The sequence below is a fragment of the Oncorhynchus masou genome, chromosome 27, assembly GCF_036934945.1.
Source record: "Oncorhynchus masou masou isolate Uvic2021 chromosome 27, UVic_Omas_1.1, whole genome shotgun sequence".
Classification (NCBI taxonomy): Eukaryota; Metazoa; Chordata; class Actinopteri; order Salmoniformes; family Salmonidae; genus Oncorhynchus; species Oncorhynchus masou.
In genome coordinates, this window is record NC_088238.1 from 17,263,924 (window position 1) to 17,278,707 (window position 14,784).

Here is a 14,784-nt window from a genome sequence, read left to right on the forward strand (position 1 = left end):
GAAAACTCCTAGACAGACCATTTACTGAGATATGAAAACTCCTAGACAGACCATTTACTGAGATATGAAAACAGACCATTTAGAGACAGACCATTTACTGAGATATGAAAACTCCTAGACATACCATTTACTGAGATATGAATACTCCTGGACAGACCATTTACTGAGATATGAAAACTCCAGACCATTTACTGAGATATGAAAACTCATAGACAGACCATTTACTGAGATATGAAAACTCCTGGACAGACCATTTACTGAGATATGAAAACTCTTAGACAGACCATTTACTGAGATATGAAAAAGACAGACCATTTACTGAGATATGAAAACTCCTAGACAGACCATTTACTGAGATATGAAAACTCTTAGACAGACCATTTACTGAGATATGAAAACTCCTGGACAGACCATTTACTGAGATATGAAAACTCCTAGACAGACCATTACTGAGATATGAAAACACCTAGACAGACCATTTACTGAGATATGACAGACCATTTACTGAGATATGAGAACTCCTAGACAGACCATTTACTCCTAGACAGACCATGAAAACCATTTACTGAGATTTATGAGATATGAAAACTCCTGGACAGACCATTTACTGAGATATGAAAACTCCTAGACAGACCATTTACTGAGATATGAAAACTCCTAGACAGACCATTTACTGAGATATGAAAACTCCTAGACAGACCATTTACTGAGATATGAAAACTCCTAGACAGACCATTTACTGAGATATGAAAACTCCTAGACAGACCATTTACTGAGATATGAAAACTCCTAGACAGACCATTTACTGAGATATGAAAACTCCTAGACAGACCATTTACTGAGATATGAAAACTCCTAGACAGACCATTTACTGAGATATGAAAACTCCTAGACAGACCATTTACTGAGATATGAAAACTCCTAGACAGACCATTTACTGAGATATGAAAACTCCTAGACAGACCATTTACTGAGATATGAAAACTCTTAGACAGACCATTTACTGAGATATGAAAACTACTGAGATATGAAAACTCCTAGACAGACCATTTACTGAGATATGAAAACTCTTAGACAGACCATTTACTGAGATATGAAAACTCCTAGACAGACCATTTACTGAGATATGAAAACTCCTAGACAGTCTCTGTGGCCTCATCACTACTGACTTGTGGTGCCTGGTCTCATCGCTCACCATGACCCAAACCGGCCAGGCCGAGGAGTGAGACAGCCATGTCTGATCCTACCTTGTTCAGAGCCACCAGAATACTCTGCAGAAGTATATCTAGTGACATGGAGGAGTCTGAGGCCAAGGGCAGAGGAGGAGCTGTCCCCATGAGGAAGAGTTCAGACAGGAGGGGTTCTGACTGGGGAAGCATCGCCATGCTGGATAAGACCAAGGAATTCTTCCAGACCTGCGATGTGGAGGGCAAAGGCTTCATCACACGCACCGATATGAGGGTTCGAGGAGGGGGCGATGGGGGGGCTTGTTTTGCCTCAGTTTTACACTTGTTACAAACTTAGATGTTATGGACATAGATGTCTACCCCATTGATGCAGCCATGCTTAGATAATCGTTTTGACAGAGGGACAATTATGGGAATTATGTCAAAACCCACTGGGCAAAACTGATTGAATCAACGTTGTTTCCACGTCATTTCAACCAAAAAATGTAATTTGATGACGTTGAATCAATGTGGGAAAATAATTGGATTTGAAAAAAGTAATCAACAAATGGAATTTCGTATTTTAACCTTAATTCAATGACATAGTGACATGTTTTGTTGAATTCACATTAGTTGACAAATGTAAATCAAAACTAGACAAACAAACAAGTTCATTTCAAGGGTTAAGGTACACACACACACACACACACACACACACACACACACACACACACACACACACACACACACACACACACACACACACACACACACACACACACACAAATGATGCTGTCTCTCACAACCATGAGATAACCAGAGGACAGTGTGACATGCAGGAGGTGCTTTGTGCTATGGTTCTCTACCTCATTAACCATTCAGAGGTTTTCATATCGAGAACCTCTCCACCTGCTCACTGAAGCAGCCACTCAATAGCACGGCAACTTTGATCACTGTGTCCAGGAACACTGGATGGGTTTCCATCAGAAACAGGTGCATTGCACACACTTAAACACATCATTTTTGTATTTCACTCAAGCGCTGTTTTGAAATGAACAAGAGACGGCTTTTGTTGTTGTCCGGGCTTAGAGGGGATAGTGTTTTGTACATTTGTTGTTCATAGAAAATGCTTTAAAAGGCTAACAGAAGAATCACCTGGAAAATGGTGATGTTGACGTGTGCATTATCTAAGGATAATGTAACATGTAATTGCCTATTAATGAATACAATCATATGGCCTATACCTTCCGTGCCAATATTCTCCCGTCCCTTTTTGCAATCAGGTCTAGCGTTGACCACACCAATGGCACTGACAATATGAAATCCACAATAATAGTGTAAACTCAGTTAATCACTCCCATGTTCTATTCAATGGCTTTCTTTTTTTTTGTGTGTGTGTGTGTGTGTGTGTGTGTGTGTGTGTGTGTGTGTGTGTGTGTGTGTGTGTGTGTGTGTGTGTGTGTGTGTGTGTGTGTGTGTGTGTGTGTGTGTGTGTGTGTGTGTGTGTGTGTGTGCGTGCGTGTCTGTGTTCCACAGAGGCTTCACAGAGAACTACCCCTCACTGCTGAAGAACTGGAGAATGTCTTTGACTCCCTGAACACTGACCAGAACGGCTACCTCACCCTCGAAGTGTTCTCATCAGGATTCAGTGAGTTCCCCATTTTTCTCTTTATCTCCCTACATTCAATTTCAATTCAATATGACTTTATTCATCCCCAAGGGACAATCTGCTGTATATCTCATGGTTTACTCTTGGTTCAATAACTTATGTTTTGAGATCAATGGAGTGAGGGACCACATTCAAACGTGACAAAGATAAGGTATAGATTCATTTATCTCCTAGCTGGCAGGGAGTAGATGCTCACCCAGGTAAGGATAGGTTGTACTCTGTATAAAATGCACTTACAAACTTAAACTTGAGTTCTCTTTTCACAACCATCAGAAACTTGATAATTGTGAGTGCAGGGCACTTTCAAAATTGAAACACCCCCTGATTTGTAATTCAAACTGATGTTACGACATATTGCTGGTGATGCTTATGCTTCCTGCTCTGTCTCCAGGTCAGTTCCTGCACAACCGGAGGATCTCTGTAGCCGAGGATGCAGCACCCGCCCTCCCCACTTCTAGGAAGCTCTCAGAAGCCCTATACCAGAGCAAATGGGATGAGAGGTTGACTGGAGGGTGGGAGGATGAGGAGGAGAGTCACTTCTGTATGCTGCTGGAGAGCCTAGGGGCCAGCAACGTGTTCCAGGAGTGGGTGGAGTTAACCACACCTCACATTATTACTTACTTTATTACTATACAATATTACATATGCAACATTACAATATTGCACCTTGTATGTATTCCCCAAATATCTTTGTTTGGGGTTGTTGCCTTATCTTGGAAAGTGTGGGGTTGAAATTTCAACTTGCCCGTCATGGCTTTAGCTGGTTCATGGTGTACAGAACTGTTTGGCACTGAAAGTGTGGGGTTGAACTTTCAACTTGCCCGTCATGGCTTTCGCTGGTTCATGGTGTACAGAACTGTTTGGGCACCACCCCTCTACGCTTTTGGACCCCTGTGTCTTTACAGTGATTCCAATGGTTTCTGATATAGTGGAGGTCAACCGGTAAGTTGAATGTGACCGGTCCCTGTAGTTTTATCAGAACTCTTACCCTCTGTCTGTCTGTTCCTCCCCCCCCCTCCTCCAGTCCAGGCGAGGTGCGCAGCTTGTGGGTCCAGCTGAGGAGGGACGAGCCTCACCTCCTGTCGAACTTTGAGGAATTCCTGGCCAGAGTCACCTTCCAGATCAAAGAGGCCAAAGAGGAGAGGAGGGAGATGGAGAGCGCCCTCCAGAGGTTGGAGACCACAAGTACCTCCTCTCTTTGTTGTCACTGCTACTCCCTGGGCCAGTTTACCAGACACAGATTAAGCCTCGTCCCAGACTACAAAGCATTGCCAAGGGAGAATCTCTTTTGAAAGTGCTTTTTAGTCCAGGACAACACTTGATCTGTGTCTGAGAAACTGTCCCTTTGGCATTTAGACATGATTATGTGATCATTATGTGTGATACCTTCACTGTGACTGTTTAGTGGACTGCAACCACAGCCATTTAAACCACAGTAGTAACAGCTTGCAGCTTTGTAAATGCACGTCCAGTATGTCTTCGGCTTCTCGATTGCAGCTCATCAGAGTGTAATTATTCAGTTCAAACAGCAGTCATTGATTCATAGAACTGACAATAGCCTGTTCAGTTCCAACCCATGTGATAGATCTATGGTCTATTTTGCTATAGAGGTCTGTTTGTGTACCAGATTGTAGAACAAATAACGTTTGATTCAGGATTCTATCCCATTGAAAGTAGTCATTTTACATGCAAGTTGAAAGCACTGAGTAGTTAATAGCTTCAAAAGGTTGATACAGGCCTTCAGTGAATGAATGCAGCGAGGTTCTATCAAGTCAACTCCTCCAGACATAAATTCCATATTACTCGTTGAACCTGTTTTTTTTTCATATTTAAAAAAATATATTTCACCTTTATTTAACCAGGTGACTAGTTGAGAACAAGTTTTCATTTACAACTGTGACCTGGCCAATATAAAGCAAAGCAGTTTGACACAAAGAACAACACAGATTTACACATGGAATAAACAAACATACAGTCAATAACACAATAGGAAAAAAGTCTATATACAGTGTGTGCAAATGAGGTAAGATAATGGAGGTAAGGCAATAAAATAGGCCATAGTTGTGAGGTAATTACGATATAGCAATTAAACACTGGAGTGGTAGGTGTGCAGAAGATGAATGTGCAAGTAGAGATACTGGGGTGCAAAGGAGCAAATAAATACCGTATGGGTTGAGGTAGTTGGATGGGCTATTTACAGATGGGCTATGTACAGGTGCAGTGATCTGTGAGCTGCTCTGACAGCTGGTGCTTGAAGTTAGTGAGGGAGATAAGAGTGTCCAGCTTCAGTGATTTTTGCAGTTCGTTCCAGTCATTGGCAGCAGAGAACTGGAAGGAAAGGCGGCCAAAGAAGGAATTGGCTTTGGGGGTGACCAGTGAGATATACCTGCTGGAGCGCGTGCTGCGGGTGGGTGTTGCTATGATGACCAGGGAGCTGAGATAAGGCGGGGCTTTACCTAGTAAAGACTTGTAGATGACCTGGAGCCAGTGGGTTTGGCGACGAGTATGAAGCGAGGGTCACGAGTATGAAGGGAGGGCCAGCCAACGAGAGCATACAGGTCGCAGTGGTGGGTAGTATATGGGGCTTCGGTGACAAAACCAATGGCACTGTGATAGACTGCATCCAATTTGTTGAGTAAAGTGTTGGAGGCTATTTTGTAAATGACATCGCCAAAGTCGAGGATCGGTAGGATAGTCAGTTTTACGAGGGTATGTTTGGCAGCATGAGCAAAGAATACTTTCTTGCAAATTAGGAAGCAGATTCTAGATTTATTTCTGGATTGGAGATGCTTAATGTGGGTCTGGAATGAGAGTTTACAGTCTAACCAGACATCTAGGTATTTGTAGTTGTCCACATATTCTAGGTCATAACCATCCAGAGTAGTGATGCTGGACGGGCGGGCAGTTGTGGGCAGCGTTCGGTTGAAGAGCATGCATTTAGTTTTACTTGCATTTAAGAGCAGTTGGAGGCAACGGAAGGAGAGTTGTATGGCATAGAAGCTTGTCTGGAGGTTAGTTAGTACAGTGTCCAAAGAAGGGCCAGAAGTATACAGAATGGTGTCATCTGCGTAGAGGTGGATCAGAGAATCATCAACAGCAAGAGCAACATCATTGATGTATACAGAGAAGAGTCGGCCCGAGAATTGAACCCTGTGGCACCCCCATAGAGATTGCCAGAGGTCCAGACAACAGGACCTTCGATTCGACACACTGAACTCTATCAGGGAAGTAGTTGGTGAACCAGGCAGTCATTTGAGAAACCGTGTCTGTTGAGTCTGCCGATAAGAATGTGGTGATTGAAAGCCTTGACCAGGTCGATGAATACGGCTGCACAGTATTGTCTCTTATCGATGCATAGCGGAGAATATGGGATTCGATGGTGGGAATCGAAATGGTCGGTGATCTGTTTGTTAACTTGGCTTTTGAAGACCTTAGAAAGGCAGGGTAGGATAGATATAGGTCTGTAGCAGTTTGGGTCTAGAGTGTCTCCCCCTTTGAAGAGGGGGATGACCACGGCAGCTTTCCAATCTTTGGGCATCTCAGATGATACGAAAGAGAGGTTGAACAGGCTAGTAATAGGGGTTGCAACAATTTCGGCAGATCATTTTAGAAAGAGAGGGTCAAATCAAATCACATTTTATTGGTCACATACACATGGTGAGCAGATGTTAATGCGAGTGTAGCGAAATGCTTGTGCTTCTAGTTCTGACCATGCAGTAATATCTAACAAATAATCTAACCTAACAATTTCACAACAACTACCTTATACACACAAGTGTAAAGGAATGAATAAGATGTACATAAAAATATATGAGTGAGTGATGGCCGAACGGCATATGCAAGATGCAGTAGATGGTATAGAGTACAGTATATACATATGAGATGAGTAATGTAGGGTATGTAAACATTATATAAAGTGGCATTGTTTAAAGTGGCTAGTGATACATTTATTACATACATTTTTCCATTATTAAAGTGGCTAGAGATGAGTCAGTATATTGGCAGCAGCCACTCAATGTTAGTGATTGCTGTTTAACAGTCTGATGGCCTTGAGATAGAAGCTGTTTTTCAGTCTCTCGGTCCCTGCTTTGAGGCACCTGTACTGACCTTGCCTTCTGGAGCCCGACAGGATGCTCTCGATTGTGCATCTGCAAAAGTTTGTGTTTTTGGTGTAAAGCCGAATTTCTTCAGCCTCCTGATGTTGAAGAGGCGCTGCTGCACCTTCTTCACCACGCTGTCTGTGTGGGTGGACCATTTCAGTTTGTCCGTGATGTGAACGCCGAGGAACTTAACTCACTACCCTCTCCACTACTGTCCCGTCGATGTGGATAGGGGGGTGCTCCCTCTGCTGTTTCCTGAAGTCCACGATAATCTCCTTTGTTTTGTTGACATTGAGTGTGAGGTTACTTTCCTGACCCCACACTCCGAGGGCCCTCACCTCCTCCCTGTAGGCCGTCTCGTCGTTGTTGGTAATCAAGCCTACCACTGTTGTGTCGTCTGCAAACTTGATGATTGAGTTGGAGGTGTGCATAGCCACGCAGTCCTGGGTGAACAGGGAGTACAGGAGAGGGCTAAGAACGCACCTTTGTGGGGCCCGTGTTGAGGATCAGCAGGGTGGAGATGTTACCTACCCTCACCACCTGGGGGCAGCCCATCAGGAAGTCCAGGACCCAGTTGCACAGGGCCAGATTCTCTAACCCGGCTGATTTGAAGGGGTCCAGATTTTGCAGCTCTTTCAGAACATCAGCTATCTGGATTTGGGTGGAGGAGAAATGGGGGAGGCTTGGGCGAGTTGCTGTGGGGGGTGCAGCACAGTTGACTGGGATAGGGGTAGCCAGGTGGAAAGCATGGCCAGCTGTGTTAAAATGATTATTGAAATTATCAATTCTCTTAGATTTATTGGTGGTGACAGTGTTTCCTAGCCTCAGTACAGTGGGCAGATGGGAGGTGCTGCTTGTATTCTCCATGGACTTGTGTCCCAGAACTTTTGAGTTTGTGCTACAGGATGCAAATTTGTGTTTGAAAAACTAGCCTGTGTGTTTGTTTCTGCCTGTAGACACAGAGCTCTATGTGGGTTTACCATAATGCCCCAATTATCCCTTTCAATAGACCGCTAAGCTCAGAGATCATATTCTCAAAAGGGCCTGAGGAATTGGCTGCCATGTAGACAGAGATGAGAATGTATTTTTCTCCCCTGAAACAATGTACACTATACTACCTTTGATGATAGACAATGACTAGCTGGCTAGGTATTTGTATGGCTGTGGTCCCCGTTGTGTTTGGTAATACTAATGCATTGTTCTCATGGTACTGTGTGGTACCACTTAAGACAACTTCAGTCCTCTCACTAATTGGTTGCTTAATAAGGTGGCGGAATGTTAAAGGAATGCAAAATTCCAAAAGCAGTTCTTTTCCATCTGTATCTACACAGACAGTGTGCTGGTCCGTGCATGTACCAGTCTGTGTTGCTACAGATGGAAAAGCACTGCAGTAGACTAAATGCAATGTGACCAGTTCTTTGGCTCTGGGTTGAACAGGCAGAGTGAAGTAGAAGCAGACAACAAAAATACATGTTCAAACGTTTAATAAATTAAGGAACGGTTTCACAAGTTCACCTTTTCAGCGTGGCTCATCTCTGGCCCACTAACACATTCACAAATCACAGGCGGGAGGCAGACATCCATCTCTTCCCTCCATTACTCCCAGGAGCCACCATACCCCTGGACTGCATCACCTCCCATGGGTGGCCACCTAAAAGAGAAACAGGGTTTACATACATGCCAACTGTTCTGTTAATTAGTCAGTTGTCCAATGAGAAGGCTTGATGAATTAACATTAGCAATTAGTCACACCTGTGAGGCTATGACATAAACAGAATGAACTATAATCACTCTCAAACCTACCACTTGTAAACAGCATCTGGTTAAGTAGTTATTTAGTTGTTATTAAATCTAGATGTATTAAATCCATTCTCCCCCATACATGCAGGAAGGCAGCCACACACGACAGTGAGATCCGCGGTCTGTATGAAGAAATGGAGCAACAAATGAAAAGCGAGAAGGACCGGCTGCTCCTCCAGGTACATATAGTTGATTAGTTAGTTTAAATGACTTGAGACCCTCTCCCAGACCTGGACTGTGTCTCTTAACACCAAACTCTAGACACCTGCTGGATCCCTCCCTTCTATATACCCTTAAACAAGTCACCCAATGGACTCAACAAGGTTGTGTTGCACTGTATTTCTGTTTAATTTCTCCTATCCTAATGTGCTGTCCCCGTCTCTCCTCCAGGACTCTGAGCGTCTCCAGTCTCGTAGTGACGACCTGGAGCACCAGCTGTCCCGTAAGGAGAGAGAGCTGGAGCAGCTCTTCCAGAAACAGAGGAGGGTGAGTGACATCATTTGTGGAACGTTCCAACAGGAATCTGTTCCAAAAATGTAGTAAATAACAAGGTTGCCAACAAACAATGTTTTCACTCCCCATGTTTATTCCTGAAAATGTTTGTCCTCACTCTGGTCGCCTATCGACAAACATTAAGAATAAGCTCCATGGTGAGTTGATGCCTTTTGACAGCTAGTTAGCTACGTGAATAGATCATGTTACTTTTGTATGCGTTATTTGTTGTCAACCTTGTACTTTAAGAAGTTTTTGGAACATTCCAGAAATGATACCATCCGGGGCTCCTGTAACTCTCCAGGGGGAAGGTTGGCCACCTCTGGTCTCCTGCGGGGCTAATCCCCCTTCTTGATTTCAGTCTTTGTGTTTTCGGTGCAGATAAAGTAAAAGACACAAAGAGGCTGTGATAGAATACATGTCTCCCTAACAATATTACCCTTTGACCCCCCCCCTCCCAGTTGGATCTCCAGTGTCGCGACCTGAGCAGTGAGCAGCAGGAGAGCCGGGTGGAGAATGTCAAGCTGAAGATGACCAACGAGGAACTGAGCAGAGAGCTGGAGAGCACCTGTCAGGAACTGTCCTTGGCCCAGGAACAACTGACCATGCTGCAGGACCAGGCTTCCCGCCTGCACCAGGAGAGAGAGATGTGGGTTAATATTACCACTATGTAATGACCAAACACACTCACTCACCTAGACATCACACAAACGTTCCATCTGTGGCTCTGACATGTCACTCCTAGTACAGCTAACATTCACTAGATTACTGTCCAGGTGTGGTTCAGCTTTGGTGACTGTCTCTCTCTGCTCAGGGAAATGTACCGAGTCACTGAGGGACTACAGAGAGAGAAACAGAGCCTGATGAAACAACTAGACCTTCTCAGGTAGGTTACACACACACACACACACACACACACACACACACACACACACACACACACACACACACACACACACACACACACACACACAGTATGCATGTTATACATTTAATTTGACAACTTATCATTTTTTGTTCTCCTTGCAAAATCTATCCAGAGAGATGAACAAACATTTAAAAGATGAGCGAGACATATACTGTGCTGTGGTGAGTTCTCGACTCATGATATTTTGACTGTTACCTTTGTGGCGATTATTGAATGATAAGACATATTCAAGCCAAAGGCACATTTATTTCCACATTATATGGACATTGACAACAACAAAAATGTTTCTATGATATTCCATTCTGTTGTGTTCTCTTTGCTTTCCAGAACCCCAGGAAGTCCCTCAAACAGAAGCAGAGAGCCGGCTTGGTCAATCTGTTTGCGGACACCAGCCAGCAGCCGGTTAAAAGGTGAGGTCATTTCCTTTAGAAGTGCCCTGAACATAATTAACCAGTCTTGTCGTGTGTGTGAAAGGAAACTGATTTTATGTCCGTCAGAAACAGGATTCAAATCAACATTGGATTAAAGAGGAGAAACAGGATGTGCAATCAAAAAATTTGTTTTTGAGGCCAAGGCACCAAATGAGTCAATTTAATGTAAGGTGCTTTACAGCGTAAGGAGTGTATTTGCAATATAATATACTAACAATATATTTTAAATGTAGTGACTTCTGCGCTGCTCTTGACAGTAATGGCAGCACCCAGAACCATTTTGAGTTACCATTTAATGATAATGCTTGGTAACGAGAGACTAATGTGAAAGTGCCTTGGCAACATTTCATCCGATATCCTCTGTTTCTTCCTCTTGTCTCCAAAGAGCCTCACTCCTCACCCACAATGGGGGTTCCTATGAGTTCCTTGATGCGCTGCCAGTAGAATACCTTCAAATCTCTTTTGTCTCCTCCCCCTCCTCATCTAGCGAGGACGATGTTGACACCGCTTGTCCACCACGTTCGCCGAAAACCAACTACGGCCTGGCCAACGGCTACCACGACTCCAACACCTCGTCTCCAACCCAAGTGGTTGAGATGGAGGCGCAGGGGGTGAGGGTGAAGGAGAGGCTCTCCAAGTTCGAGTCAGAGAAGACCCTCGCCCCCACCCAGAACGCAAGGGACAGGCATACAGAGTACCAGAGTAAGCCGGAGGTTGGGGGCGATGGGCTGGATGGTCCCCCAGATGGGTGGCCTCTCCGTCGGGTTATCTCCATCGAGGAGGACCACCTCCCCCACCTGCTTCATGGAGGGCCCCAGCCCCTGCTGCACCAGCTCAGTGAGGAAGACGAGGAGGAGGAAGAGGCTAAAGGGAAGGAAGATCTGGAGAGTAGTATCTTCTTTGTTCCTGTACCTGTCCCGGTCACGACAGTGTCCCCCTTCAAACACCGAGGTAGTTTCAGCAGAATCAGAAATATCCCCTCGTCACCTCGAGGACAGCCCGTCGGCAAGGAGACCCAAAATGTGAGCAAATCTCTATTCATGTATTGTATTTTAATTCACTTTGGAATTACTGAGTTAGAATGAAGTTGAACCCAACCCTGCAAGGGGTTGAAGACCCTGCTGTTGTAGGACAGGGGCGGCAGGGTAGCCTAGTGGTTAGAGCGTTGGACTAGTAACCGGAAGGTTGCAAGTTCAAATCCCCGAGCTGACAAGGTACAAATCTGTCATTCTGCCCCTGAACAGGCAGTTAACCCACTGTTCCTAGGCCATCATTGACAATAAGAATTTGTTCTTAACTGACTTGCCTAGTTAAATAAAGGAAAAATAAGATCAAATCTATTGTCATTGTGTCAAGCATCAGAACTAAAACCCTTCATCTAAGTGATCAACATCATTTCCAAAGCTCTTCAATATGCAATCAATTGAAAATATCATTCTGTTGACCTCTTTCTCTGCCTATCCCTCCAGAGGGTGAAGGAGAGGGCCGTGCCTGCCCCAGACCGCCTGTTTAAGGTGGTTCTGGTGGGCAACTCCAGTGTGGGCAAGACTTCCCTGCTGCGCACCTTCTGTGACGGCCGCTTCCACCCCTCCAGCCCCGCTACTGTGGGTGAGAGCCGACAACACATTACTGTGTACCACGGGTGTCACGGACCTTTTGTGTGTTAATGCAATGTGTGTGTGTGTTACTATCAGAAGATTGAAGGGCAAAGCAGCATCACATGAAAGGGCTCGTAAAGTCACACTCCCAGTCTATGAACCCCCGGTACACATTGTACCACCGCAGATTATGTCACATCGAATCCATTTAATTCTCCTCTGAATCCCCTTGGTTCCCCATTATAGGACAGCTTGTTTGATTTCACTGCTTTGACTGTGAATGACAATTACCTAAAGCATGAAGCTTGATGAATAGCTCAACTACCCCCTCTAGTGTTCATTAATGAAAGGATGTAATGCTACATTATTGCTGTGTATTCCTCTTACCCTAATAACCAGTTCAGTGCTATTCCTCACAGGTATTGACTACAGTGTGAAGACTCTAATGTTGGACAACACCCAGGTAGCCATGCAGCTGTGGGACACGGCCGGGCAGGAGAGGTGAGTGGCCACGGACCAGTGAAAATAGTATTGCCAAAACCTCACCAATAGGTAACAGTAGCTAAGAATGTGATGTGTTATTTTTGCCTGGATGATAGTCTGAGAATGTGAATTAAATGACAACAAAGCATAAACAGGGTTCCATTTTGTCCAGTTGTAACTTTTCTCTGTGTTGGCTACAGGTACCGCAGCATCACCAAGCAGTTCTTCCGTAAGGCAGACGGCGTGGTGGTCATGTACGACATCACGTTGCTGGACAGCTTCAAGGCCGTGCGACCCTGGCTCATCAACGTCCAGGTCAGCTCACATTTGGCCTTTGGCCAGACAGGACATGACGACTAATTGTTTGTTCTCCAGTTTATTTTTATCTGAACGTTTTAAGCAGACGCCTGACCTTTGATTGACCTCTGTTTTCCCAGGAGGCTGCGGGAGTGGGCATTCCCATCCTGCTCCTGGGCAACAAGATGGACGTGACGTCTGAGAGGGAGGTACCATTTAAAGATGCAGAGACTCTGGCCCACGTGAGTTCTCCGTTTAGGGACTCATATGTATCATCCTATAGCACACTTATCTCAAGAACTGAACGACCAACACAGAGTGGGGGAAATCTCTGTCTATAAATATGGACGAGACCTCGCATAGCTGTCACTATTGCCATCTGTAGGTCCTCTACAGATGCCATATCTTAATTTGACCATCCTGTTGCAGGAATTTTCTTGCACAGCAGGAAATGTAAACGTGTAGCATATTCAAGGTATAAAAAAATCTTCTAAAGTTTAATTTCCACGTAAAAATGTTTGACTTGCCAGCAGCATACCATCGTGGATCCTACTGCTAGCTTGCCTCTGTAGCTAAGCAGGGTCGGTCCTGGTCAGTCCCTGGATGGGAGACCACATGCTAATGGAGGTGGTGTTGGAGGGCCAGTAGCTGGCACCCCCAAAAAATAAAATGGCCATTAATTAACATTTCCTGTCGCTGCAGGATTATTTTCCAACTTGGCTCAAATGAACATCCTACAACATTAGACAACCAGTGACCTGAGTCTCTTCTCCCCTGTAGGACACCCGTGTGATATTCTATGAGGTCAGTGCTTACACCGGCTACAACGTGACAGAGGCCATGATCCACCTGGCCAGGTAAGGGAGGGAGAGGGTCAGCCCCTAGGTATCCAGATCTGAATGAATTGGACAGGTATAAGCTATGTTAATGTTCCCACCTCCCCCTCTGATCAATTAGAATAGCAATTTTGTATGGATGCTAATCCTTTCAGATGAACTCAAATCTCCAAATACATCCTTCTTTCTCCAGAGTCAATTTGGGGACAGTGTGTGACATGTCAATGCCTCTGTCTGTGTGTCCAGAGTGCTGAAAGAGCAGGAGGATCGGGTGAGAGACACGTCTGTCTTACTGGAGGCCCTGCCCGTCAAGAAGAAAGCCTGCTGCAAGTGAAGATACTCAGACAGAATAGAGAGAGAGAGCATTTGGAATGGCTAAGAAGACAAGTGAAGCCTGACAGAATGCAAGTGAAGATACTCAGACAGAATAGAGAGAGAGAGCATTTGGAATGGCTAGAGACTCCCGATGACAAGTGAAGGAACTCTGACAGAATAGAGAGAGAGAGCATTTGGAATGGCTAGAGACTCCTGATGACAAGTGAAGGAACTCTTCAATCTAACTCTTTCTCTGTGCTCTCGGAGCCAAATCCTAACTTTATGGACATTTGTTAATCAATGTCTCAAATTAGGACGGCCCTTCTTTCAGTACCTGTTTTGTTAAAGGCAAAGAGCCCAGTTGAGCTGGATCCTTGTGGATTTAGCTCTAGTCGACATTACAACCCTTTTTCTGTTGTTATTTGGACCTCCTGACTGTTATGAGCAATAGACATGTGTTCTACTGTAGAACTAATGGTATATTTGGTCAATTTAAAAAGTGGATCAATCATTTCAATGTATAGAATGACTGTTTTTCTTTAGTTGTGATTATGTTGTTAATCAAAACACAGAATGGATATGTAAATAAGAGCTTGATTAAGTTGGTAGTTCCTTACAAAATAATGATTGTCATAAATTTGATTAAAATACTGATGTGAAATCTAATTA

At 44.4% G+C, this 14,784-nt stretch overlaps 1 protein-coding gene across 4 annotated transcripts; it reads left to right on the top strand.

The window, feature by feature from the left end:
- The first annotated feature begins 1,023 nt into the window (after positions 1-1,023).
- On the top strand, positions 1,024-14,781 carry cracr2ab (calcium release activated channel regulator 2Ab). 4 transcript variants are annotated; one of them, XM_064939371.1, is made up of 18 exons: positions 1,024-1,461; positions 2,703-2,814; positions 3,227-3,419; positions 3,860-4,006; positions 8,824-8,914; positions 9,126-9,221; positions 9,689-9,876; positions 10,042-10,113; positions 10,268-10,316; positions 10,483-10,565; positions 11,074-11,608; positions 12,056-12,194; positions 12,604-12,685; positions 12,868-12,982; positions 13,105-13,206; positions 13,745-13,821; positions 14,047-14,125; positions 14,204-14,781. In XM_064939371.1, the coding sequence occupies exons 1-18, from the start codon at positions 1,234-1,236 to the stop codon at positions 14,210-14,212; spliced, it is 2,397 nt and encodes a 798-aa protein (XP_064795443.1). In that variant the 5' UTR covers positions 1,024-1,233; the 3' UTR covers positions 14,213-14,781. The 4 variants fall into 4 exon arrangements, 2 of the variants coding, with proteins under 2 accessions (XP_064795443.1, XP_064795444.1); XR_010451842.1 differs by lacking the exon at positions 14,204-14,781 and having other exon boundaries at positions 13,745-13,876; positions 14,047-14,126; XM_064939372.1 differs by lacking the exon at positions 14,204-14,781 and having other exon boundaries at positions 13,994-14,140.
- Positions 14,782-14,784: the final 3 nt, after the last annotated feature.

Bases quoted from the DNA above. Each gene is read 5' to 3' on its own strand.
- cracr2ab (XM_064939371.1), top strand. From the start codon at position 1,234: ATGTCTGATCCTACCTTGTTCAGAGCCACCAGAATACTCTGCAGAAGT. The intron at 4,007-8,823 runs GTTGGAGACCAC...CCATACATGCAG, and splicing joins ATGGAGAGCGCCCTCCAGAG to GAAGGCAGCCACACACGACA. The intron at 11,609-12,055 runs GTGAGCAAATCT...CTATCCCTCCAG, and splicing joins TCGGCAAGGAGACCCAAAAT to AGGGTGAAGGAGAGGGCCGT.